Below are 25,000 nucleotides of genomic sequence, written 5' to 3' on the forward strand. Positions count from 1 at the left end.
GAAGGTGCCAAATAAATCCTATTTGACGGATGTTCGTACCTCGGTAAGTTTGAAGAACGTAGAATTTCTTGGCTGATTTTACGTTTCCCGTATAATAATTCATTCAAGATTCAAGATTCAAATTCAAAATTCAAATTTATTTGAATCGTAACTATTCATCTCAATTCACTGAAACATAATATAATTTTATATTATTTAAGTCGGACTGGCATTCATGCAGTCTTTAAGGAGAGGACAACGTGCATTATTGATTTTACTTCTCCATCAAACTCTGCATAATATAATTGGACGTCATTCCAGAACGACACATCATTGTATTCATCCTACGACCGAAAAAAAAAATAAGATTGTGGTCGTTGTAAGGGGTCTTGGTATTATCTTCACCAAGGACCAGTAAAGAGCATTTTGTGTCACTGTGAAACGTCTAGGCGTCTATAGGTGAACAGAACTGGGGGATGCTGAAATACTGAGACGCACCAATCAAACCTTAGATACGGGTGACTGCTCACTCCCGATGTCTCGATATCAAGACCTACAATCTCGATTTTCAAAAATCAAAAAATAATTTCCCAACCTAAAAATTGGGATTTTCGTTCTTTCCTCTAGCAGTTCGCGTTCTACTGATGTGAAGAGTATCATTATGACATAACACATAAAACGCAGCCTAAACAGAGTAGTGACATTGGCAGCTTTAGTTGATTTTTTTTTTTCCAATAGAGATTCATTTCAAATTACGCCGAGTTCATCCGAGACCATGACTTCTCACGCCTTGCATTACGATCAGTGCGAATTGACTTGTTGCAGGCAGTGGAAAAAGAGAGAGAATGTTTCACTACACCACCTGAGCAGACGGTATTACGTGTCTAGATGTTGGCGGGAGCATGTATGCTGTGGTACGCCGGCGGCGGACCCCGGGCGTGGTCGAGGCCCAAATATCCGTCGGGTCCCGGTCGAATGTCAAGCGGCTGGTTTGTGTTCACAATGGTGGTTGCGTAGTTCGGATGACGCTCGTATCGGTTTCCTTCGACAAACGAGTTCGGACTGTTCGGCGGTCCCGTCGGTTTTCCTAGATCCACTGTCATTGGTATCTCATACGCGGATTCCCTCATGTCCACATACTCTCCTGAGTCAGTGAACGTGTGGTCTTCATGAATGTAGGCATATTCATCTGGAAGGGGGAAAAAGAGAAATGGGCGATGAGAAGAGAGATCATCTCTCTGTTATCACAAACAGAAAATAATGGATTTCCATCACGTAATTGTGAAGCATCGCACTCAGCTGAAAACGATGCTGTCTACTGACAACTCTGACATGAATTGATTTGTATGGTAACAATGATACCATGAACCTCTTATCCTTTTGAATAGATAAAAAAATACAGGTAATCATTCTTAAATCTTGAACAATCTGGAAAAGTCTGGAACAATCCGATACTGACGGGAGGGTATGAGTTCTCGAATGTATGTCAGTAGAAAAGGAATGTTAGAATACTTATGCGTTTTGAGGCAATCATATCATACCATATACAATACAATAAAATACAATACAACACAATACAGCTGTACAATATTATATTGGTACTTATAGCGATCTTACAACGAGTGTATACATGGATCATTCCGCGAGACAAAAACGGTCAAACTTGACTTAAAACGGGGGTGGGGGGGGGGGTGGGAGGGATAACATATATGCTAACTTGAAATCACACTCTGCTGATCAACTAATAATTGAAAGAAAACATCGTCAATGATTCCACGGATCATCAATCCACTAGTTACGTGACCAAAATCTTTTTTATTTTGTGAGGTCATATGTGACTCTGCATCAAAATCGCCAGACATGGATTTTCTTTTTAATAAGAGCAAATTCTAAAAGAGCTGTTCTTAAGCTTTAATAAGATGTTTAACTCAATTCAAATAGACTCTCATAACCTAATCTAAATATTGGAATGAAATCACACACTCGGGAAAAGTGTGAATTGAGAAAAGGGGCTTTGAAGTACAGGGTCCATTCATGCGTAAAATCTCTAGCAAGCTATGCTAGCTGTGCGATGAATGAGAAAAAAAAAAAGTAAATCACCGAAGCAGCAACAATGATGGGATCATCATATTAAGCTGAAATTGAGCATGCTTTATCAAAACATTTTGTCCATGCTTGCTTCCAAAGCAATAGCATCATCAGTTATTAGAGTTGAAAGTGAAAAGTGTGTAGGCCTACAGGGTTTTTAAGGAATGAAAAGGGGACACTGGAAGATACACCTAATCACACTATTCTACCAAAAAAAAAAAAAATGTTCGAGGAAAAAAAAAACTGTAGAAAAAAAAAATGTTCATTCGTTTTACGAACCAAAACTTCCGTATAATGTAGACGAAGACTTGTTTTTCCAAACTTTATGACAAACTCACGTGTGGCTAGGTTGACCCATTTCACCTATTTTCAATCCTCACACAAAATCAGCGCGTGCGACTTTTTGTTGGTTTTGTGATGCACGGTAAGTCGGTAACATATATCAGTTCGTGATGTCACACGGCTGGAAAGATAATACGACGCCCCCCCCCCCCTCTCTCTCTCTCTCTCTCTCCATATATATATATATATATATATATATATATATATATACATATATATATACATATATATGTATATACAATCTATATATATGAAGAGCTTGCTTCCAAAAGGCGCTAAATCCATCATTTTTCAATGGATTAAGAGGATTTGGTTTGAACTTGAGCTCTTCATATCTATATACACTTGTATATATAAACTCCTGAAAAAAATTTCTGCAAGTCCAATTTGACGTACCATATTTCTTTCCAAACTATATCATTTCATTCAAATGTGACATCATAAGAAAAACTGATTACTTATCTGTAAAATGACACCTCACTTGCTATGATTGGGTATTCCTGGAATGCGCAGTAGGACTGAGAATGAGGAAATGCCAAATGTGAAATGTTGTAAAATAGAGCAAATGTGTTGTGTCAAACAGAGTAATTCCCATTTGCTTTGTCACTTCAGGGAAGGAATGTGCTTGAAAAGAATGCATTGTGAGATTATCATTAGATTCCAGGCTTCATCCATGAATTAGAAAATGCAGTAGTATCTGCAGATTAAAATTAAACATAAAGGTTGACCAAACAGTCATCTAATGTCTAGGAAATGGGAGTTTTTGAAAGTGCCGTCATTTCAGCATTTGCTTGTTCCAGTGGCCTTTTTTCATCAAAACTGTACAATATCAATAGCAGAATTGTTGCGACTTTTCACTTTTGATCTGTCCCCATACTCAGCTGTTTTGCACATTCCAAGAACACCCAATCATAGAAAGTGAGGTGTCATTTTAAAGATAAGTAATCAGGCTTTCTTGTGATGTCACATTTGAATGAAATTACATAATTTTGAGAGAAATACGATACGTCAAATTGGACTTGCAGAACTTTTTTTGAGGAGTATATCTATATACAAAAATGTATATGCATATTTATTATGTATACAAATATATGCATACAAAATGATAGAAAGGACACATTCATTTTGATCACAATCCTTTTTTTTTTCATTCCTCGTCTGATGATTATTCAGGATTCCACATAGCGATGCAAACACAACCTTGCAATACAGAAGGTTCAACTATTTTGGTAATATTTGTTCATTTTTTCCTTTAGTTCTTTTTTTATTTCATACGACATTGCATTACTATTCTTATTCTAAAATTTCTCACAAAAAATTATGATAACTAATTTCACTTCGTTTCGATATAAATTATTAGATTGTGCGCTTGGAAACATCTGTATTAAGCGCCTTATAAATGTAATGTATTATTATTATTGTTATAATTATTAGATACTCTAAAATAAGGCACCCTTTTTTTTTTCCAAATTCCAGCGTTCGCTTTTATGTGAACTAAATCACCCAAACATATTATCAATATTCTGTCTATATAAATATTTGGACTGCTACTTGACTAAAAAAAATTTAACTTTTTAAAAATTTTCCTCCAACATTCTTTTTAGAATCTTGAACAAAAAATGAATTGCCATCAGCATATTGTAACAATTTAGGTTGTTATCATAATCTGCCAATTCCATTGACCGATTATTTATGTTTTTCCCTGATACTGTTTGCTATGAATTCAGCTGCAGAAAAAAAAAAAGTAATCATGACAAAGCACAGCCCTGTCTTACACCTCTTTCAATATCAAAACCTTTCGATAGCCAACCGTTGATCATTACCGAACTCATATATTTTTTTTTTGTAAACAAAACAAATTCATCTACAAAATGATTCACCTAAGAATAACCAATAACTCAAATAAAAAAATTCTGTATCTAAAACATCAATAACGCTTTAGTAAAATCTGCTAGCATTGCTCCGATTTTCCCACTTTTAATAACATAATTTCAATGAAATATTCAAAATTTTACATGAGGTAAAGCATGAGATGTTCTTCTCTATTTTGTTGCTCATGTCACGTGACAAGTTGTGAAAAGGGATGGCATAGTTTTGGTGGAGATAAGGATTGGGTTTTTCACCTTTTGCAAGGTACCAAGAAACTACTTAGGAATTAGTATAAAGCATACCATTGTAAGAGGTATTCAAAGTTGATTTGATGAAAATCTGCTTTGAAATGGCTGATACATCTAAAAACAAGGGAAAAATAATGATTCAATTTGTTTTTACGTTTGAACAACTACTACTGAATACAGAGGAATAAGAATGTTTTCAAAATTTATAACAAATTGCAGTGAACAAGGATGATGCGTGGCAGCCTCACCATAAGAACGCATGAGTTGGGGCTGAAGGAAGCAGAACAAAAGAAGAAGGCATGCATACATTCTACACAGGTGAACTTGTTTGGTCAGCAAGCGGTATTGTAATGAAATTACACTGCTACATTTCTGAAATTATATCAGTCTCCTACAATTATATCATCAAAATTGTTCAGTGTTACTGATTTGATGATTTCCAGAGCATCGGTTTCTCTGTTCAAGGACTACAATAAATTCCATAAATCTCTACAATGTGTATATGGAGATGTCGATTTATGTACTACGTCAGTGTACGTGATGTGAAATTATTAAAATTGTCTGGAATGCCCCTTTAAGTGTATCGAATTGAATACTATCTCGAGCAAAAGAGTTTGGGCTCTCTGTCATTATTTGCACACGTGTTCGCGAATGTATCCCAGTTCGATGAAAGCAGGAGATTCAGCTCAGAAATATATATCTTTATTTTATTCATCAGTTTAATAAACATCCAATACGCCCGTGCACATCCCAGCCCTGCTGGGTTCCACACCTCGGTCACAATGACCGACAAAAACTCACAATGCGCCAGCCCTGATATGAGTCTTATTGCAGTAATATTATTGTACATTAAATACAATGGCGCGATATACAAACACTGAACACCCACTCGAAGGTGCCTGCATACTATTATAATATTTTCATAAAGATGTGTAACGTCATATCATACAAAGAATATATTAATGCAAGTGTAATGGCGCAGTGTTTGTTAATGCTTAACAATGATAATGAAAACAAAACAGTTTTAACATGACGAATTACCTTAAAGAATAATAAATATGTGACGTTTACGAAAATCACATATCAAAATATCATCATAATTTTTTGGCAACATTCATCAAGTTGTCGATATAATACGACAATTTTAATGAAAGAAAATATGAATTTCTAGTATATCTTAAGCAGCAATTCGAGCGCACGTCTTTTTCCACCTTTCTCTCCCCCTCTCTTTTCCTTCTCTCTTTTCCTTCTCTCTATCTCGCAATCTGCATACTAATATATTTTCTTGTACATCTACAGTGTATACAATTAAGTTTATTGGTTCAGGAACATTCGTAAAAGAAAAAAGAATATCCGCTGAGTAAAGCTCAGTCTGCCCAACGAGGACAACAAATGGTAAATCCTACTTTCATGGCAGTCATGAAATTGTTTTCTTTTGTTTTGTTTTGTATTTTTTAATTGTTGATTCGTGAACTTTGGCGCGTTCTTTAAACACTCAGCAAAAACAAAAGGAAAGAAAGTAAGAACTTTTTTTTTTCAAGTTTGTATTTCTCATAGAATATTTGGCCAACAGACCATATTAAATGTAATTTAATTTGGCTTTCAACCTGGTAGGTCAATGAAAAGGTATGAGTGAACACCTTTGTTTTCTCTTCTAGGGCACAAAAGTAAAAATTGCAAAACTCAGCAAGTTGTCATTCATGCGTGTAAGTGCTCTTCCATATAACACAAGAACAAACAACACATTTCAAACGAAAAGAAACATGAATTAAGTTGAAAAATAAACCTATTATTTCTACGGCCCGAGAGATCGATGAAGAATCTTCTGTCAAATCTAAATTCAAATGAACTATTCGAAGAAAAGAAGCAATATCAACAAAAAATGGTAAATATATATATATATATATATATATATATATATATATTTCAATTTAGGAATGTTGTAAATAGCATTTAGTTTTTAAATTTGTCTCATGAATTCTTAAATCAATGAATCATGAATTCTTAAATCAATGAATCAAAGGAACGAAATAAAGGAATTCTGTTAGTTCAATCACCTTTATATATACCACTCCCTATGTTATTTAAAGTTTGAGTTGACAGAAAATTCATACTTTCTCCTTTAGTTTCCCACTTTATTTTTGTAGAAGTGATAGAGAAATAAAGAGAACAAAAAAACTTATTTTTGTTATTTCATTCATGTCTCTCATTGTGTCAACTGTTCTTTTGTTGTCATTGTCTATAGAAGGGCATTTGCAAATGAATGACAGCATGTCATTTTTTGTGCAATTTTTATTTCTGAGCGTTGGATGGACAAAAACGAATGTACTAACTCATGCGTAAAGTTATCCCTTGTACTAACCTACTACTTTGATAGCCAATTAAATTACCTGTGATATTGTATCCTATTATGATAAGTTGATTTTCAACAAGATCTTGTGTGAAAAATATGAACTCGAAAAAGTGCTTATTTTTTGTTTTTTGTTTGTTTGTTTGTTTGTTTTTTGCTAACTGTATTTATCGCCTTCGTTCACCTTCACACAGAAATGGCGCAATGGCCAGTATTCCACCATGGCTGAATATCATTCCTAGTTTTGTAGCAATCCTTGTTCTCCCATTAGAGTGATACTACGCAAAAGTAACAAAGTTTTTGTTTTTGATATATATCTCAAGTAGAATTTCATTATCTTTGGAAACAAATCTGTGTAGAGAAAAGAAATACAAGCGATGATACCCGTACACCCCGTCTATACTCCGTAATGTACATTCCCCCGAAATTATTATCTTGTTATGTAAGGAAAAAGGAACACAATCAACTCATTTTTTTTCCAAACTGAGTATTTGTTAGCTTCACATTGATAATAAAAAAGGGAACTCATTATTAAAAGAGACTACAATAAGGACATAAGTACACACTTCACCAAGTATTTTACCAAGCAATTACGAGCTAATTGGTTACTTTCCAAGTCTAGGTATAAACAGATAGCATAAATATTTATCATTTTGGAAGAACAAAGACACAGAATGATCGCCTTCGTGTAAGAGAAGTTATCATACAAAGAATGAATACTTAATTCTAGATGAAAAATAGTACAACCACAAATAGAAGATTCTTTTTTTTTGTTATCATATACGTCACTACCTCAGAGAAGCACGATGGTTTCAATAGTTAAGAGTGTTTGAATGGTGGGCGTGGTAATTATGGTACTCCTGCTAATAAACCAAGAGATGAATCTTCTTTACACTTCGCGGAAATTGTTGTTAATGTCATTGCGCGGGGTATTTATTACACGAATTGTATATATATATATATATTTATATATTTATATATATATATATATATATATATATATATATATATATATATATTTGTTTACTGCAAATATTTTGTTGATGATTAGATTCCTTAATAATTGATTATGTGTGTAGAACCATGGTTACAATGTGAAGAACAGTAAAAATTTGCCAACATCGTCATGATCGTAATGATACCTTTGAGGGACAGAATTGTCGCCCCAACAATAGAAAAAAAATCATTATGAATATAGAGAGGTATCAGCTACTCCCAAGTTTGAATCTACAAAAATATGCTTATGATTTTTGCTTTTTAATCATATCAACTACTGAACACGCAATATGTTGCGTTCAAAATGAGTCGATGCAAGAATTTCTAAAGTAATTTGAATAGATCGAGACCTATGGAAAGAGTGAAGTACACGGCAATACGTCTTTCTTATACCACTGAGCCACACAATTGTGTTTGGACATTCTAGAAGATAATTAAGTATCCGAAGGGAAATGATAAATAGGCTCAATCAAAAAACGGTGCTGTCAAGCTTTGCTGGCCTTAAAAATGTGAATTTTTATAGGAAAATAGTGTAATTGGAATCAAGTATTCTTTAAGGGAGAGGAGAGGGGTAATCTAATGAAAAAGAAGAGAAAACGCAGCTAGGGTATAGGCCTAAATATTGTAAGACGTACTATTTCCAACATGTAAATGGAGAAGTCTCCAGAGCTAGGTGCTAATAAATATCGCCGTTGAAGTGAAAAGATCTAGGAAGATGCCTATGAAATCCTGCTTGACTGATGTTCACATCTCGTTGAGTATGAGGAAGGCAGAATTCCCTGGCTGATATTCTGTTCCCTGTTTATGCATCGACCCATCACTTCACTGACTTATCTATCAGTTGAAGTCCAACTGATATTCACCTATCCTTTTCTGAGGACGAAGTACGTTAGAGATTTCACCGGTCCAACATAGTGTGTCTATTTATCTGACGACATATCGAGATGATATATAATTTTGCAGCATTCATCTCACTAGGAGGGCGATCAGTTCAGTTCAGTTCAGTTCAGTTTTTATTTCTGCATTTCAAAATCAATACAAATCAACAAATCAACAAAATACTTACATAGTCATTTACACAGCTAATATTCGTAACGTTTGGATCTTACATACATTTTCTTTTTTTTTTTCAAGAACGAATATCATATATGAAAGGAAGCAATAGGAAATGATAAAAATGAAATGCAGGGGACCATCATCATAAGCTAAGCTTGACGAGGATGATGGCCCCAGGTAAAGAGATACATAAAGAAAATCTTGCCACTCACTGAGTGGGGGGTAATTGTGCGATGGGCTCAACGAAGAGATACATAAAGAAAATCTTGCCACTCACTGAGTGGGAAGTAATTGTGCGAAGGGCGTGCGGTGCAGTGCGGTGTGCATTGTGTTGGGATGAATCTTGGTTTGTACGTTGAGTGTTATTTTGTGTATCAGTGTGATGAGGTGAATGTTACTTCAGTTATGGCCGTGAACTCATTGTTTAGGGTGTTTGTTGACCAGGTGGTATGAATATTTATGTGTCAGAAGTATACTGGATTATGAGGGTGTTTTTTAGTTCTCGTTTGAAAATGTTCAACGACGTACGTTGTTTTAAATTAGGGGGTAAAGAATTCCAAATATCTGGTCCATTGTGCTTTAATGATTTTTGAGCTAAAATGATTCTGGGGTTTTCGAGATGGTAATCGGACGACTGACGTGTTGGATATGAATGAACGGTGAAATTTGGAGTGAAGAAGCCATCAAAAATTTTTGGAAGACAATTAAATGTATATTTATACATAAAAACAGCAGTTTGAAAGGTGTGAAGATCCTCAATTTTCAATGTTTTTAGTTGACGAAATAGGGGATTGGATGGGGATAAGTAACGGGAATTGGTAATCAAACGTACAGCACGTTTTTGGAGAGTAAAAATTGGATTAATTTTAGTTGAGCCACAGTTTCCCCAAGCGATATTGCAGTATGTGATATGTGGTAAGATCAATGCATTGTATAGAATAGTCAGGGAATTTTGAGAAATGAAGTTTTTCAGTCGATATAAAATTCCTACAGTTCTTGAGACAGACGTGTGGATATTATGAATGTGATCGTTCCAAGTTAAACTCGAGTCAATTGTGATTCCTAAGAATTTAGTAAATCTTACTTCAGTTAAAGATAATCCATCAATATTGATATTATAACTGCTGTTAATGTTCTGTGAAGCAGTAGGTTTGAAACGTATAAAATTTGTGTTAGAGACATTAAGGGATAATTTATTACATATAAACCATCGGGAGACTTTGTCTATTTCCGTGTTCAGAGTATTAAACAGTGTTTCAAGGTTCTCATGGGAGTAAAAAATATTAGTATCATCCGCAAAAAGTATAAATTTAAGATTTTTTGATGTATTTATTATATCATTAATATATACAAGGAACAGTAGGGGGCCAAGAATTGATCCCTGGGGAACACCACATACAATATTAGAATTCGGAGATTTAGATGACTTAAATAGTACATATTGCTTTCTGTTGGATAAATAATCAATAATCCAAGAAAGTGCTAAACCACGAATACCATATCTTTTTAATTTGTAAATTAATATATCATGATCTATGGTATCAAAAGCCTTTGATAAATCCATGAAAATTCCTATAAAATGTTTTTTATTTGCAAAAGATTCAGTAATCTTATCTAACAATTGAATTATAGCTAAATCGGTGGAATGGCCCTTTCTAAATCCAAACTGATTAGGTATAAGTAGGTCATTTACATGAAGAAAAATGTACAGGCGTTTATGAATAATTTTTTCCAGAATTTTAGAAATACTAGGTAATAACGATATTGGTCTATAATTTGTTAAAAGAGAAGGGTCGTCTTTTCTTTTGAAAATTGGAACTACTTTCGCAATTTTTAATGAGTTTGGGCATATTCCAGAAGACAGTGAAAGATTGAAAATGTAAGATAAAGGTGTGGTTATTTGTTTGATGATTTTCTTCAGTATATAAACACTTATTTCATCATGGCCACTAGATCTACTTGGCTTTAATCTGTTAACAATCTCCAGTATTTCTTCCTCATCTGTTGGGGTAAAGAAAAGGGATTTGTCGCAGTTTGGTGGAAGAAATTCAGTAAAGTTTGAATGAACATGTTTGTTTTTTATTTTTGAAGCTAATTGGGGGCCAATATTTACGAAGTATGAGTTAAAAGCATCAGATATTTCATCAGGGTTTATGAGTTCTTTGTTGTCATTATAAAAAACGGACGATGTTTCCTTATTATTTTTACCTGTTATTTCATATATAGTTTCCCATAAACCATTTACGTTATCCTTTTGATTATCAAACTTATCAGAATAATACATTTTACGAGAAATACGAATCAAATTACTGAGTATATTTCTATACTTTTTGTAATCTGTAAAATGTTTTGTATTGTGGGTAGTAATCGCCAGTTTATACAATTTATTACGGGTTTTTATTGAATTGATGATTCCCTTTGTAATCCAGGGATGTTTGTTCTTTCTGCGTGTTTTTTTCTTAACTAAAGGAATGTTTTTTCGATAATAATATAAAATTTTATCTAGGAAAATATCATAAGCTTTATCGGCGTTATTTTGAAGATACACTTCTTGCCATTCTTCCTTCACTAAATCAAGATTAAGTAATTCAATATTCTCGTCTGATTCTTTTCTGTACATTATCGGCCTGGGTTTTGAAATACTTTTGACGTTTTCAGAATAACGAAGAATAATGAATATCGGTAAATGATCAGATATATCATAATATAAAATACCATTAATGAATTTATTTACAGAAAAGTTATTAGAAAAAATATTATCCAACAAGGTTTTAGATGTTTGGGATATTCTTGTTGGGTTATCAATATGGGAATGGAAAGCATATGAAAAAAGAATAGTTTTTAATTTTACCGCTAAAGTATCTATTTTCGTCATGTCAATATTATAGTCGCCCATAATATAAATTTCCTTATTTTCATGGCGACCATAGTGATCTGTGAAGAATTCACAAATTTTGGCACAATCGCCTTCCATCTCCATTTTTTTTTCTTGCCTGCAAGGCGATTACATTACGGTTTCCCCACGCTAAACCTGCGCTGAAGGCGATCGTGCCACGTTAATAGCACGACTCTGCCACGTTGTAGCCACTTTCCAAGGCCGACGCCGAGACGCGCTGCATTCTGCGCTTCTGAACCACTCAAGATACGCTGGAGAAGATTTGAAGCGATCAAGCCATGATATGCCGCGCATTGTCGATTTTTGTAGAATCGTAATGGAACCGCCGTCTAGTGAGATGGCGAGGGTAGTGGTCATTGCAAGGGGTCTAGTTTATACGCATATCTCCAACATAGATCAGTGAAGAGCACTGGGATATCTGGGTAGATAGAGCTGGAAAATGATTGAATAAAATGGGCCAATCAGACCTCACGAGTGACTACCGGCTCCGGCCGATATCCCGATTTTAAGATCTAGAATGTTGCGTTTGAAAAATGTTGATTTCCCTACGTAATTTGACATTTTAAGTTTTCTCTCTATCAGTTCGCATTCAAGCGATATCAACCGTATAATTTGCACATAATAACCCGAAAGAACAACAACATCACATTCTATACAAAATATCATTATGATGGCAGCATTAGATGATTTTTTTTTTCAAATGTTTCATTTCAGATTAGACTGAGTTCATCTAACACCCGACATCTTACGCCTTTTATAACGAATAGTACGAATTGGCGCGTTGTTGGCAGTGGGATAGAGAAAGAGACAAAATATCTCATCACACCACTTTAATTGAACAGACGTTGTGCGCGTGTGTTGGCGGGAACATTTTGTACTACGATTTCGTAATCCGGCGGCGGATCCGAGTAGAGTTCCATGTAGTTGTTAGGTCCCGGCTGGCTTGTGTTTGCAGTGATGGTCGAAGAGTCAGGATGACGCTCGTATCGATTCCCTTCAGCCAACGAATTTGGGATCGCATATCCATCACGCATATCTATCCTGTTGTTTAGGATTTCGTCTACGACATTCACATCACAAGCGTAAGCATACTCATCTGGAGGCAAGAGCATTTGCAAAGAGAAATGGGCGATAAGAAAAGAGGCATGCATACTCTCTTCACCGCTGTCTGTCATAACTATTAGTATGTGGCTTAAAAATATGAGCTTTTCATTGCGTAATGGTGAAATGTTAGATTCAAACAGTATTGATGACGTGTGCAAGTGCGATATTCGTACTTTGGTGGGCATGTCAAATGATGAGCGGAAAATTACAAAACAGAATAGAAAATTACGGAACAGAAAAATAACAATTGTGCAGGCATGTCATGAAGCACATCACACAATAGGACAACTGGAATCACATCATTATCAAGGCAACAAGAGCACAATGAAAAGTGTTGTTTCTTACGTGAGGGTGGCTCATTGCCGCACATTTCCATGGGAACTTGATTTGGTTGTGACACAGGCTGCTGGTCGGGCTTGATGCTGTCATCTCGCCTGCAACTTTGATATGGAAGAGAGAGAGACAGGAAGAGAGAGAGAGAGAGAGAGAGAGCGAGAGAGAAGGAGAGATAAAGAGAGTGAGGCAGTGGGAGAAATAAGGATCAATTTCGTTTTTATGCAATCAGTCCACTATGAAAGGGGAGGTTGTTGTGATGTTGTAACTGTTATCGTCTTTACCAATGTGTAATATTGAGCAAACCTGCGGCACAGGAAGATTAGGTCTGTATTTGAGTAACTTCAAAAAGCAAGAGACTAAAACAAAGGAATATTGATGCTTCAAGTGATTTGCTTTGAAATTACAGGTCTTTGAAACCAGGGATTTTGATAGTAATGGAAAAGACTACAGGGTAATGCTGTTTTTGTTTTTTTACAGAATTTTAACAGATTTCTATTTCATGTTTATTTCTAATCTCCTATCTGCCTATTGGTTGTTTGGGTTCCATGTGTGTACGTTTGTTGTGACTGTGTTTGTTGTGCTCCTATAAATTTTGTTTATTTTTGATTTTTGTTTTTAAAGGACACAATTTTAGTTAAACATATTGATTTAAAATGCTTACGGCTTATTCTTGATGACGTAAATGGTGACGAAGAACAAGACGCTGAAGGTCAGAATAGAAACACACGCGGCAGTCAAAATGACCAATGTGTCATTATTCGACGACGTGTCGCCCCCGCCAATCGAGTTGTCTATTGGCACTGGTACTTGAGACTGTGTCGTTGACCGACCGGGACCATCATGTTGTTTTCCGATCGGCGATGCTCGTGCGGCGGGGGACGTTGTAGTCGATGATGGACCGCTGTCCGACTCTGTTTGGCTACCCCCTATACCACATCCACGGAAAAAACAAACCAACAAGAACAGAGTGAGTACTGTCTTCATTTTCTCGGCCAATTCAAATCATAGTTTGGTCCATTCGATAAGTGCTCAACGATGTCACATGAAAAACAAAAACGAAAAAAAAAAACAAGCATGTAGATACACTTTTACATGGTTATCTTACATTGAAATACTCTTTCGTTGAATATTTTTGTTGTTTGGTTGATGATATTTATACTGACAGAAAGACAGATTAGAGGTCTCCATAACAAATAATAGGGGTATTCATTATTCATTCATTAATTCCTTGTACCAGGGAAGTAGGAATAATGATCACATCTATTATACTCTTTGGCTTTGATTTGGCTTTATTTTCTATCCTACTGACTGTTATCGTATCGTAGTAGAATTGATATTGATGAAAGACATAGCAAAGGGTAGCTATTCCACGACATTTACTCTTTGGGAATTCCATTTTCCGCCTACATGAAATATACCATTTCTTCAATACGACATCTCAACGACTAAGATCTTGCAAACGGCTATTATCTTACTTATATCAATTAAATTAAATAAGGGGGTGGGGGAGACATAAGCACCGAGAGAGAAAATGGGATAAAAAAAATAAAATGATCAATTTACCCACCAGGGCAGTGTCCCGTGAAACGGTCGCACGAAAGTCCGTTTTGGCAGTCACACGGTGTGTTGCAGGATGGGCCATACCACAAATTTGGGCAATGTTCTAAGCACCTGATAAAGGGCGGGGGGAGTGAGGGGGTTGGGAGGCAAATGTGACAAGATGAATGAATGAATGGATGTAGTTGCTGGGGCACTGGAATCTCAACAGCATAATCCTGGATTCGAATCCCTGAACATCTCCTTTTAAAGACAATGTTATTGGTATTGCGGTAGTTCCTTACCAAAACTTGCCAAAAATTGAATTTCATGGAATTATGTGTTAATGCTTGTGAGAGCATGAAACCAACAACCTCTATGGCGATTATGTAATATGCTTTCAATGACAAGACATCTACAAACAAATATTACCACGCCAAACCGGTTACCAAAGCTTTTCCTATTCATATATTTCTGATGAGAAACATTGAGTGTGGTAAATCCGGTCACGCTTGTTTTCATTTTTTGAAACATCGGAGTTGTAGTTTCAACCAAACTTTTATCATAGCTGAATTTACATTGGCTGCATGTAGGACCATGCACTACAGACATTTCAACATGGAAACATCGTACGAATCAATGCGTTCAGCCACTGTATCCCACTTGAGTACCGTATTAACTCTCTGCGTGCAAATCCCTGCTGGAAAGAAGACGGTGCCTCACAGTGTGAAACAGAGTGTGAAGCACACTGTGAACACATTGTGAGCACAGTGTGAAATCTCTTCACACTGTTGAATTCGAGTGTTTTAAAATTAACAATGCGATCACATCGATGATCATCAATTCACTGTGTGAAACATCACATCACTATGTGAATTCTCTCTGTGAAAAAGCACACCCCAGTGTGACATCATCTTTATCAGACTGTTAAAATTCGAGCGTTTTTACATAGTCGCCGATGTGTACACACTGTGAACGCACTGTGAGACACTGTGTCCATTCCAGCAGGGACACTAATCTATTGTCCTAAAGTATGTGTGCAAAATTCGTATACATTTGACTTATTGGCACAAAAAGGGTTATGGATTACTTACTGATGTAGGGTTAAAGGGATGGTACAATATTTGTTGAGGTGAGGATTTCAGCTTGATTTTTTTTTTTTTGCAAGATACTTAGTTAGAAACTACTCTACGAAATATTAAAAAGCACACCATTCTAAGAGAACTCGAAGTTTATTCAACTTGATGAAATTGGTTTTGAAATGGCTGAGATATCCAAAAACAAAGTAAAAACAAAGTTATCTTAAGAAAAGGTGGGTCGTCCCTTCTTTTATTAGGATCGCCGCTTTGTTTTGGATATCTCAACCTTTTCAAAACCAATGTTCATCAAATAAACTTTTACTTCCTCTTAGAATTCCGTGTTCTTTCATATTTCATAAGAGGTTTCTAATTACCTCAAGAAATCATCACAAAAAAACGTTTGAAACCTCAAGCCCCATCTCAACCAAAGCTGTACCATCCCTTTAAACTGAGGCTCTGTCAACACCAAGATCAGAGAGCGAGAGCCAGGAAGGCAGGTATGTAGGGGAGACAGATGAAGTGGGGGGGGGGGGGGGGGAGGATGGGGGACTTACAGTAACAACCTGATCCAGTGGAAGTTACTCTGGACAAAAACATGACAAACCACACGTTCACTTTCTCTTTCAAGTTATGTTATATATCGATTTGGCAAGTGTTTTAAGTGTTTCATTATACAAAAGAAAAAAAAAATTCTGTATTAATTCCATCATGTTTCATGAGTTTTACCCTGCATGAAAGCCAACTTCTGCCTGAAGATAGGAGAAATTTACAAAGTCAGGTGATTGACTATACAATTGTGAGTATGTAATTCGGGGCAATATAAGTGAAACAAAAATCCATCGTTGTGCACGATTATAATTGATGCAAATTCTGAAGAAGAAAATGAACATCCTTGAAGTTTGATGATCATGATGAGCATACAATGTACGACGCAGTGATCACATTTCCACCTACATGACGAAATTGTGGCTCTAATCTTTCTTGTGATTATGACACAACTCAGCATACCTCGACCCAGTAAAACCTGTCGGACATTCGATGCAGGAACCGTTGATGTGATTGCAACTTCCGCTTCCGGGGCAATCGCATGTCAGCGCGCAGTCCGCTCCGTACGTGCCATCCGCGCACGTTTGCTCACACCGTTCACCATGAAATCCTGGCTTGCACAGACACGATCCATCTTCCCAGTTGCACAGCCCGTTGTTCTGACACTGGCATTGATTGCTACAATATTCGCCGTGCAACGTTTCGTTGCATCGCTCAGTGCAGTAGCGCCCCCTATAGCCGGGCGCACACAGGCAATGTCCTGAGTGGGATGAAGATAGCATACGAAAAAAAAGATTATACTTTCCATGATGTGTATGATATGCATCTATATCTGTGTATGTGCCTGTGTGTGTCTATCTGTCTGCCTGTCTGTCTTTCTTTCTCTCTTTCCGTCACTCTTCCCTTCAGTCCCCATCTTTACTTTCTCTCATCCTATAAATCATATAACCTACAGAAGAACAGAAGAACATAGCAGGACTAACAATGAACTTTTATAAAAAATGCAAAAAAAAAAGTTCGAAAATGTACATTACAATCACTTCTGAATAAAATCAGATGCACAACAAAACGCACTCTTTCCCCTTGTATTAAAAAAGTTTATAAGTTACTTTGAATGAAATTAATAATAATAATAATGATAATAATGATAATAATAATAATAACAATACTACTACTACTACTACTACTACTAATGATAATAACAATAATAAATAATAATAATAATAAATAATAATAATAATAAGACACTCACATAAAATTAAACACATGATTAAATTCTACAATCCCTTCAAATCATTGCTTCAAGCCAAATACGGGTTAGGGCAATAAAATGTGACCCTGCACCTCAAAACAAACAAAAAGTCGCCAGACATGAATTTTTAGTTAAGACCATATTCTGAAAGAGCAGACTTTAAGCTTTAAAATGATGTATAACTCAAATCAAATGGACTCTCCTAACCTATCTAAATACTGGAAAGAAAGCACAAACTCAGGAAAAGTGTGAACTGAGAAAAGAGGCTCTGAAGTGCAGTGTCTATTCAAACGCATAATCTTTACCAAAACCGTGCTGGCTGTGCGATGAATGGGACAAAAAACAGGAAGTAAACCACCAGAGTAACAACAATGAAGGGATTATCAGATTAAACTGAAATTAAGCATGCCTCATTAACACATTCTGTTCATAATTAATGCCAACTTTCAAAGCAGGAGCACTATCCTTTAAAAAGTTATTAGAGTTGAAAGCGAAGAGTGTGGACAAGGTATTTTAGAAATGAAAAAGGGATTCTAAAGACAAACCTAATCACACTATTCTACCAAAAATGTTCGAGATAAATTGCTAAAAAACACACCTTCCTGCCCGTTTTATGATACCAAATTTTAGCACAATGTAAAAGAAGACCTGCTCTTTCAGAAAATATGAAAAAGTCAAGTTCGGCTAGGTTGACCCTCTTCACTTATTTTCAGTCCTCACGCAAAATCAATGTGTGCGACTTTATGTTCGTTTTGAGGTGCACGGTCACAAATGATAGTTGCAGAACGCACCTGTAGGATCGAAAGTTGCGCCATTACTACAAGAATCGCTTTCCAGCGGACACACGCGAGAGCTACACGGTTCTGTGCAGACGTTTCCCATCCACGTCCAGCTGCACAGACAGTGGCCTTGCGAGGGATGGCTGACACCATCATTTTCGCACAAATCCAAACTGGTGAGGGCGCAATTTGTACCATATTCTCCGACGGCGCACCTGTCAATGAGAAATATCCGAATAGACGTAAGAATGATCCATATTAATGGTATACAAATAATGAATATTTATAAGTGCAATGGACAGATTTTCATGAGGTGAAAGATGAAATGATCCATTCAACGAGGCGCAGCCGAGTTGAATGGATCAAACATTTCTTCTTTCACTGAATGAAATATTCTATCCATTGCACGAATGAAAAACATTTACTATTTGTTTTATATAACGCCTAAAAAAGATCATTGTCATTTGATGATTAATTAATTTAGAAAGAAGAGAGAATCTGAGATCGAGAGAGTGCTCACTGAGCGCTTTACGCCAGCGCGCTGTCGCATATTACACTGCAAACGCAAGCGTTTTACACGCGTAGTGTGCCGGGCTCTCGGCGAGCGTGCAATGGAGCAAATCGTATGGATCCAAAATTGCACGGTAAATGGAGCCACAATTGCACGGAAAATGACGTCATAGTGAAATGGGACAAATGATCAATGTCAAATAACCAATCAACTTATGAGAATCTCTTCAGGCGTTATATGATAATGGATATTGACGCCTGCTCCAATCAAAGCTTTGTGACTTTGTGTTTGATATAGGAGAGCCCAAGAAGGCGTACTACGCATTGAAAATAATGTAATGGTGTAACACACAATATTGCAAGTTGTCCAAAGCGTGCATGGATACAATATAAAAATGTCTGAATGTTTTTACATGTCGATAATTAGGCATTACTTTCTATAGTTATGTGTTACTCTTTAGTTTTGTGTACAACATTGCTACACTGAAAACAATATCTACTGCATCAATGATGATTTGGTGGATGGACGAATTGAATTTCTATTCATTTTTTTTCTTAATATGCGTGCATCTCTAAAGCAATGGTCACTGTAAACAAAATAAAACAAACACACAAACCATTGCTTCGATTAATTTGATATCAATAATTTAGAATGATTTATTATTCAATCCCCCCCCCCCCGAAAGATGACATTCAGTCATTATCTTTAGTTTACGTTATGAATATCTGGGATTTTTCTCCTTTTGATTGTCAATTTATTTCTTCCAACCGTGCAGCGGTTAAAACCAGACAAACTAATGTTGCGTGCCAGCTGTATGGGATATATTTATTGTTCACCTTCCGATTGTATGGGAAGTGGTTAGTGTATGGTTTAGCAAATCTATCGGTGTGTGGATCAAGATAAAGCAGAAAACGTACGCACAAAAACAACCAAAAACACTGCGTTTAGTGCGGTAAAAGGAAAACCACGCTGTGCCTGTTATACATGGCTGTTGATAACAGGTAGATTATGTGGCGAGAAACAAACGACCAAACATGCCGTCAACAACAAAAGGATACCACAGAAAATAAAGACAAAAACAAGTTCATTGATAATTGTAAACCAAATATCTGTTAAGTGTCACTGTATAATAGAAGGTCAGACGCAGAGTGGCTTCCTCATAATTTGGAATGGGATCTTTCGTAATCCGTATACTTATCTTGATTGAATTATCGAATGCTACATAACCACAAACGAAAAAAAAAAAGTAATGATAATGTCAAACGAAAAAAAAAATCATCACAGACATGGTAAAATTATCTTGTTCAGTTGTTTCTATTGTCATCATCATTGTCTGTATCATCACCATGATATAAAACCATTGATTGATGGGAATAGTGTTTCTAGCCTTCTGAGCGAAATATTCTTTATAGATAATCTCTGCTCAAGATTATGCTGCGTCTGAAAGTTATTACAGCAGAATTTATTATTCTCGCACAATTTTCTGTCATATCATACAGTTTATTGTAGAATTGAGTTATGTATAATTGGAAAGATAAGGGTATAATATGGATAAATTGATTAGACTAAAACGAGATGCCTTGGGTGACTTTGTCAACTTTTCCTTGTGGATGGTTGAGAATATCACATTAGATATAACACATTTATACATTTATATATTTGTATATTTATAAGTATATATGTATTTACCTCTGTTCGCAATGTTCCCCCTTCCAGCCCGCTGAGCAACTGCACGCACCGGTCACGTGATCGCATCCTGTACTTTTGAAACATTGGCAAGACGATAAGCACTGCTCACCGTATCTCCCACCGGGGCAAGCTGAACAGAGGCAGACAAATCAAGAGATAGATAGATGAATAAATAGATAGATAGATAGATAGATAGATAGATAGATAGATAGATAGATAAATAAATGAATACATACATACATACATAAATGAATAAACAAACAAATAAATACATAATGTGTGTGTGTGTGTGTGTGTGTGTAGAAAGAGAGAGGGAGAGAGGGAGAGTGATACATTTTTAGGTTTGTCTAGGGTAATGTTCACATTCTACAACTATTACTCTAATGTGGTATATAATCAACATGGGCGATTAGATGAAAACGTCCACTCGTAACAGATGAGCAAAGCTGGAGATCATCTGATGATGGAATACTTTGGAAATTGCTCACGCGATCACGGAAGATGTAAGTTATTTACTCTAAATGATAATGATAGCTTTCATGAATGCTTAATTATTTTCCAGACATGTGATTGTTCAGCGACGGCAGTCACGGTGAAAACTTTCAGATACATATATTATGATATAGGCATACTATGCTGGATTGATACTTGTTTGTAGTTTTTCACCTAACGTTACATGGACAAACAAAAATGATCATGTAAGCTAATCACATTCCGAAAGTCCAAAAGTGTGAAAGACACGTCAATCTGGAATGATTTGTATGTATTTCAGTATCTTTAAAAAAAAAAAATGTTGAAAGTAGCATTAGAACTACTTCGACTTACCTCTTTCATCTGATCCTTATCTTACCCTGAAGACAAATAAGTAAGAAAAAAAAAAGAAAGAAAAAGAAACGTGAACACCTACCCGTGCAAATGTCTCCTACGGGTTGATAGCCTTCACAGCAAACATTCTCTTGATCCGCAACGTAGAGGGCGCTGAACTGTATTTCATTGTTCCTTTCAAGAAAACGGCGAAATTCGTTACTATTGCGTGAGGTTTAACATCAAAATATCGCTGAAAGTACAGTTCAAAATTTTTAATGGTTAGAAATATACTGTTTACAAATGTATGCTAAAATGTATCGTCAATAAATACCATATGCAACTATGCGACGCTTATGTCATTTGGATCATAATGATCAGATTGAGAGAGGGTTATTATTGCAGAGGCTGTTCCTCGTCACGTTCCACAGAAATAAGGTGATTATGCCTTCATATCAATCTGCTGTTCTTTACAACAAAAACTCGCCTGATTGTAAAATAAAGGAATCAACGAGTATGACGATGACACAAATGGTATGCTTGGCTTGCAATATGTTTCAATATTGATGTTCTGTACAATTTGTAAGAAATTTACTTAAAATTCGAGAAATTTCGCATAAAACAAAAGCAAAATTGCTCAAATTTCTTGCTAATATGGAATACCCGAATTGGTCCATGTGGCCACTGCAGTCTCCTTTGCATCAAACCTCATTTTGGCCACATTATTCAGGGTTTGGGTTTCTCCTCCGCACCGTGAATGTCGTGAAAATTCTTGAATAATTTTGATTGTTTTGCCCACCACCCAGGACTAGGCTCATATGTTTGCCCACTCCACCCTCCCCCCCCCCCCCCCTCCCCCGCTTTGTCTCACAACCATCCTGTTTTGTCCGCGGTGGCCTGAAAGTTGATTGTTGTGGCCTTGGAACACACAATTTTAATGTAGGATTTGGTTTTAAAAAGGATTGGTTATGCCTGAAGTTGAATAAAAAAAAAATGATCTTTTTTTGTTAGAATGTCATGATTTTTGTCATTCTTGTCAGAGCGCGCGCACACACACACACACACACACACACACACACACACACACACCACAACTCACACACACACACACACACACACACAAACACAAACACACACACATCCAAAAGCAACAAGACTATTTTTTATCATGGCTATACTATACTAAAATATTGATCAATTCAGTGGTTATTTACGTCGAGGTAGGGCAGTTTGTCAATCAGTTGCAATGAAAACATCTCGACGGAAGAATTTCATGAATTTGAAGACTTTTAGTGTCATCATGTCATCATGATCACAGTGTTATATCTTTTCGTGCCTTACTTACATAAGCCTAATTAATGCTCCTTCTAGTGGGCTATCTGAACCTTTAAGTGAACGACAATAGAAAAATGATTTGAATTTTAAGCATAAATGATACATAAATGCAGACAATGTTATTTTTCCTTTCAGAAGTTTCAGTTCCTCTATGTCGCTTTTGATAGGTAATATCAAAATAATTATCATACTATGTATAGAAACGGACAAAAAGTACCTTGCCGCTTCACACGCTGACGCCGTAAATCCGACGAGCTCGCAATGTGACTGCAAGTAATCTAACGAATGCACACTGGTCGAGGGAACGAGCCTGTATGGGATAAAAAGATTACGTGAATGTAGTGCAACGCTGTCATACTAATTAATGGATGACTGCAAAGAAATTGATGAACAATACTAGATCAAACCAAACTGGCGTCTGGGATTGATAAATTAAACATTCGTTTGTTTTTAATAATAAATTATTTATGTCGGATATTTTGTTTGGAATGTTGTGATAGCAGGCAAGCGGTTTTACATGAATGATATAGCAATGGGAGGAGAAAGGAGCCTGAGAAATAAGAGTTTAATGTGCATGGTGATGTGATTCAATTAAATCTATCAAATCCTGCTGGCAACTCAATAGAATTAGATCGTTTGTCTTTAAAGGGATGGTACAGTATTGGTGGAGATGAAAATTTGGCTTTAACTTTTTTGCTAGAAAGATTTTAGACAACATGACGCAACGTGTAAAGTAGATACCTAAATGAAATCGATTGTGGAAAGAACAACTATAGTGGTTCGCACTTTGCTTTGTCTGAGCGGAATACAAGATTGGATCAACTGATCCCTCTTCGCTTTGGAAAAAAAAAAATCTGGGCCTACGTTGTTCTTCCTTAACCTCTTCTCCCCCCCCCCCCCCTCCTACTTTTCACTCGATCTTCTTGTTTGGTGCGATGAAAACATTTATTAAGAGGGGACCACTGCTTACATACCATGGCTATACATGGACAGGTTCACTTACGTGTATTAATTATTCGTTTATTTGTAATCACGATCCGTTTATCTATTCATGAATACATCAGTTAACGTGGGTCTTTTTTTTTTTTTGCTTCTTTATTTTGTTCATGTATTATGCATAGACGAAGTGGACAAGCGTGTACCAATACAGATCTATAGGCATAACACACCAATGTCTTTCTTGAAAGATATCATAATGGCCATATTAGTACACAGCTTTAAACATATTAATAACGGCGATAAAAGGATCCAGCCATTGTGTAACAAACAACGAATAAGTTCTTCCAACTCGTACGGGTAGGTGCTATCGCAGAGCTTACAAATATCCTTATTTGGTTACCAGAAACATTCTTTTTTTTTAATGTCACAACACTTTGCATTGTTAATATGTTTGTGTGTGTGTGTGTGTGTGTGTGTGTGTGTGTGTGTGTGTGCCTGCCTGCCTAGTGTGTGTGGGTGTATGTTATAGGATGAAAGGTTCATCTGTAAACAAAAGAGACTCTAGTGGGATATGTACATTGGTATGCAGGCTTTGCTACGCAGACGCCAGGTTCGTACACGTGAAATAACAGTTTTCAGTACCATTACTAATATCCTCCCTCCTCAGTCCTCAGAGGGATTAGATTCTCTCATTATTCGCCTTTAGTTTGTCACCAGCGTCAAGGGGTATTTTTGAATGCATGCATTTTGCGCAACGACGATCATGAATAGCAGGGGAATTCCCGTCTCCGTCGCCAACAAACAAGTCTATTCTGATACATAGGATAGTCAAATCCACCGTTTAGTTTGCTTTTCCACTTGAGGACCTCCACCTCACAAGTCATTCGGTCCATAGTACAAACTCATCACTGTGCGTTTCAAAATTACTTGGAATCGAATTTCCTTTCGAGATGTACCTGGCAGAGATAGCTTTCTCCATTATTAAAAGGGAATGTGCAGACAATACAACTTAAACACTGGCATAAAAAAAAAAGCGGGTTAAACGAACAAGGTACCGTTTTACAGCGCTTAGATTGCAGAGAGCAGGGAATTAGGTGTTATTGTTGGCGCCTACCATACGCACAACTCCATTTTTTCTTATTTTTTCTTTTCTTCGTCAATTATCGATTTGCATAGACAGCTCTACATGCACTATACATTAAATTGTAGCTTGCCTTCTTTTACAAATCGATTATGCTATTTTGAAATTTTTTTGTGTTATTTGAA

At 36.2% G+C, this 25,000-nt stretch overlaps 1 protein-coding gene across 1 annotated transcript in view; it reads right to left on the reverse strand.

Moving 5' to 3' along the window:
- Window positions 1–707: 707 nt before the first annotated feature.
- LOC139724822 (uncharacterized) overlaps window positions 708–25,000 on the reverse strand; it is a 29,260-nt gene continuing 4,967 nt past the window's right edge. Inside the window, exons 2-10 of the mRNA XM_071635947.1 lie at window positions 23,013–23,105; window positions 21,564–21,655; window positions 20,657–20,786; window positions 18,469–18,671; window positions 16,888–17,185; window positions 14,832–14,935; window positions 13,926–14,190; window positions 13,274–13,368; window positions 708–1,168 (exon numbers count right to left, since the gene is read on the reverse strand). Of these exons, the coding sequence (XP_071492048.1) occupies window positions 864–1,168; window positions 13,274–13,368; window positions 13,926–14,190; window positions 14,832–14,935; window positions 16,888–17,185; window positions 18,469–18,671; window positions 20,657–20,786; window positions 21,564–21,655; window positions 23,013–23,105 (1,585 nt within the window). The 3' untranslated portion in view covers window positions 708–863. The remainder of the gene's footprint in view (window positions 1,169–13,273; window positions 13,369–13,925; window positions 14,191–14,831; window positions 14,936–16,887; window positions 17,186–18,468; window positions 18,672–20,656; window positions 20,787–21,563; window positions 21,656–23,012; window positions 23,106–25,000) is intronic.

The sequence above is a fragment of the Diadema antillarum genome, unplaced genomic scaffold (genome assembly GCF_040938485.1).
Source record: "Diadema antillarum isolate AM-2024a unplaced genomic scaffold, OU_Dant_1.0 scf00000231, whole genome shotgun sequence".
NCBI classification, from domain to species: Eukaryota; Metazoa; Echinodermata; class Echinoidea; order Diadematoida; family Diadematidae; genus Diadema; species Diadema antillarum.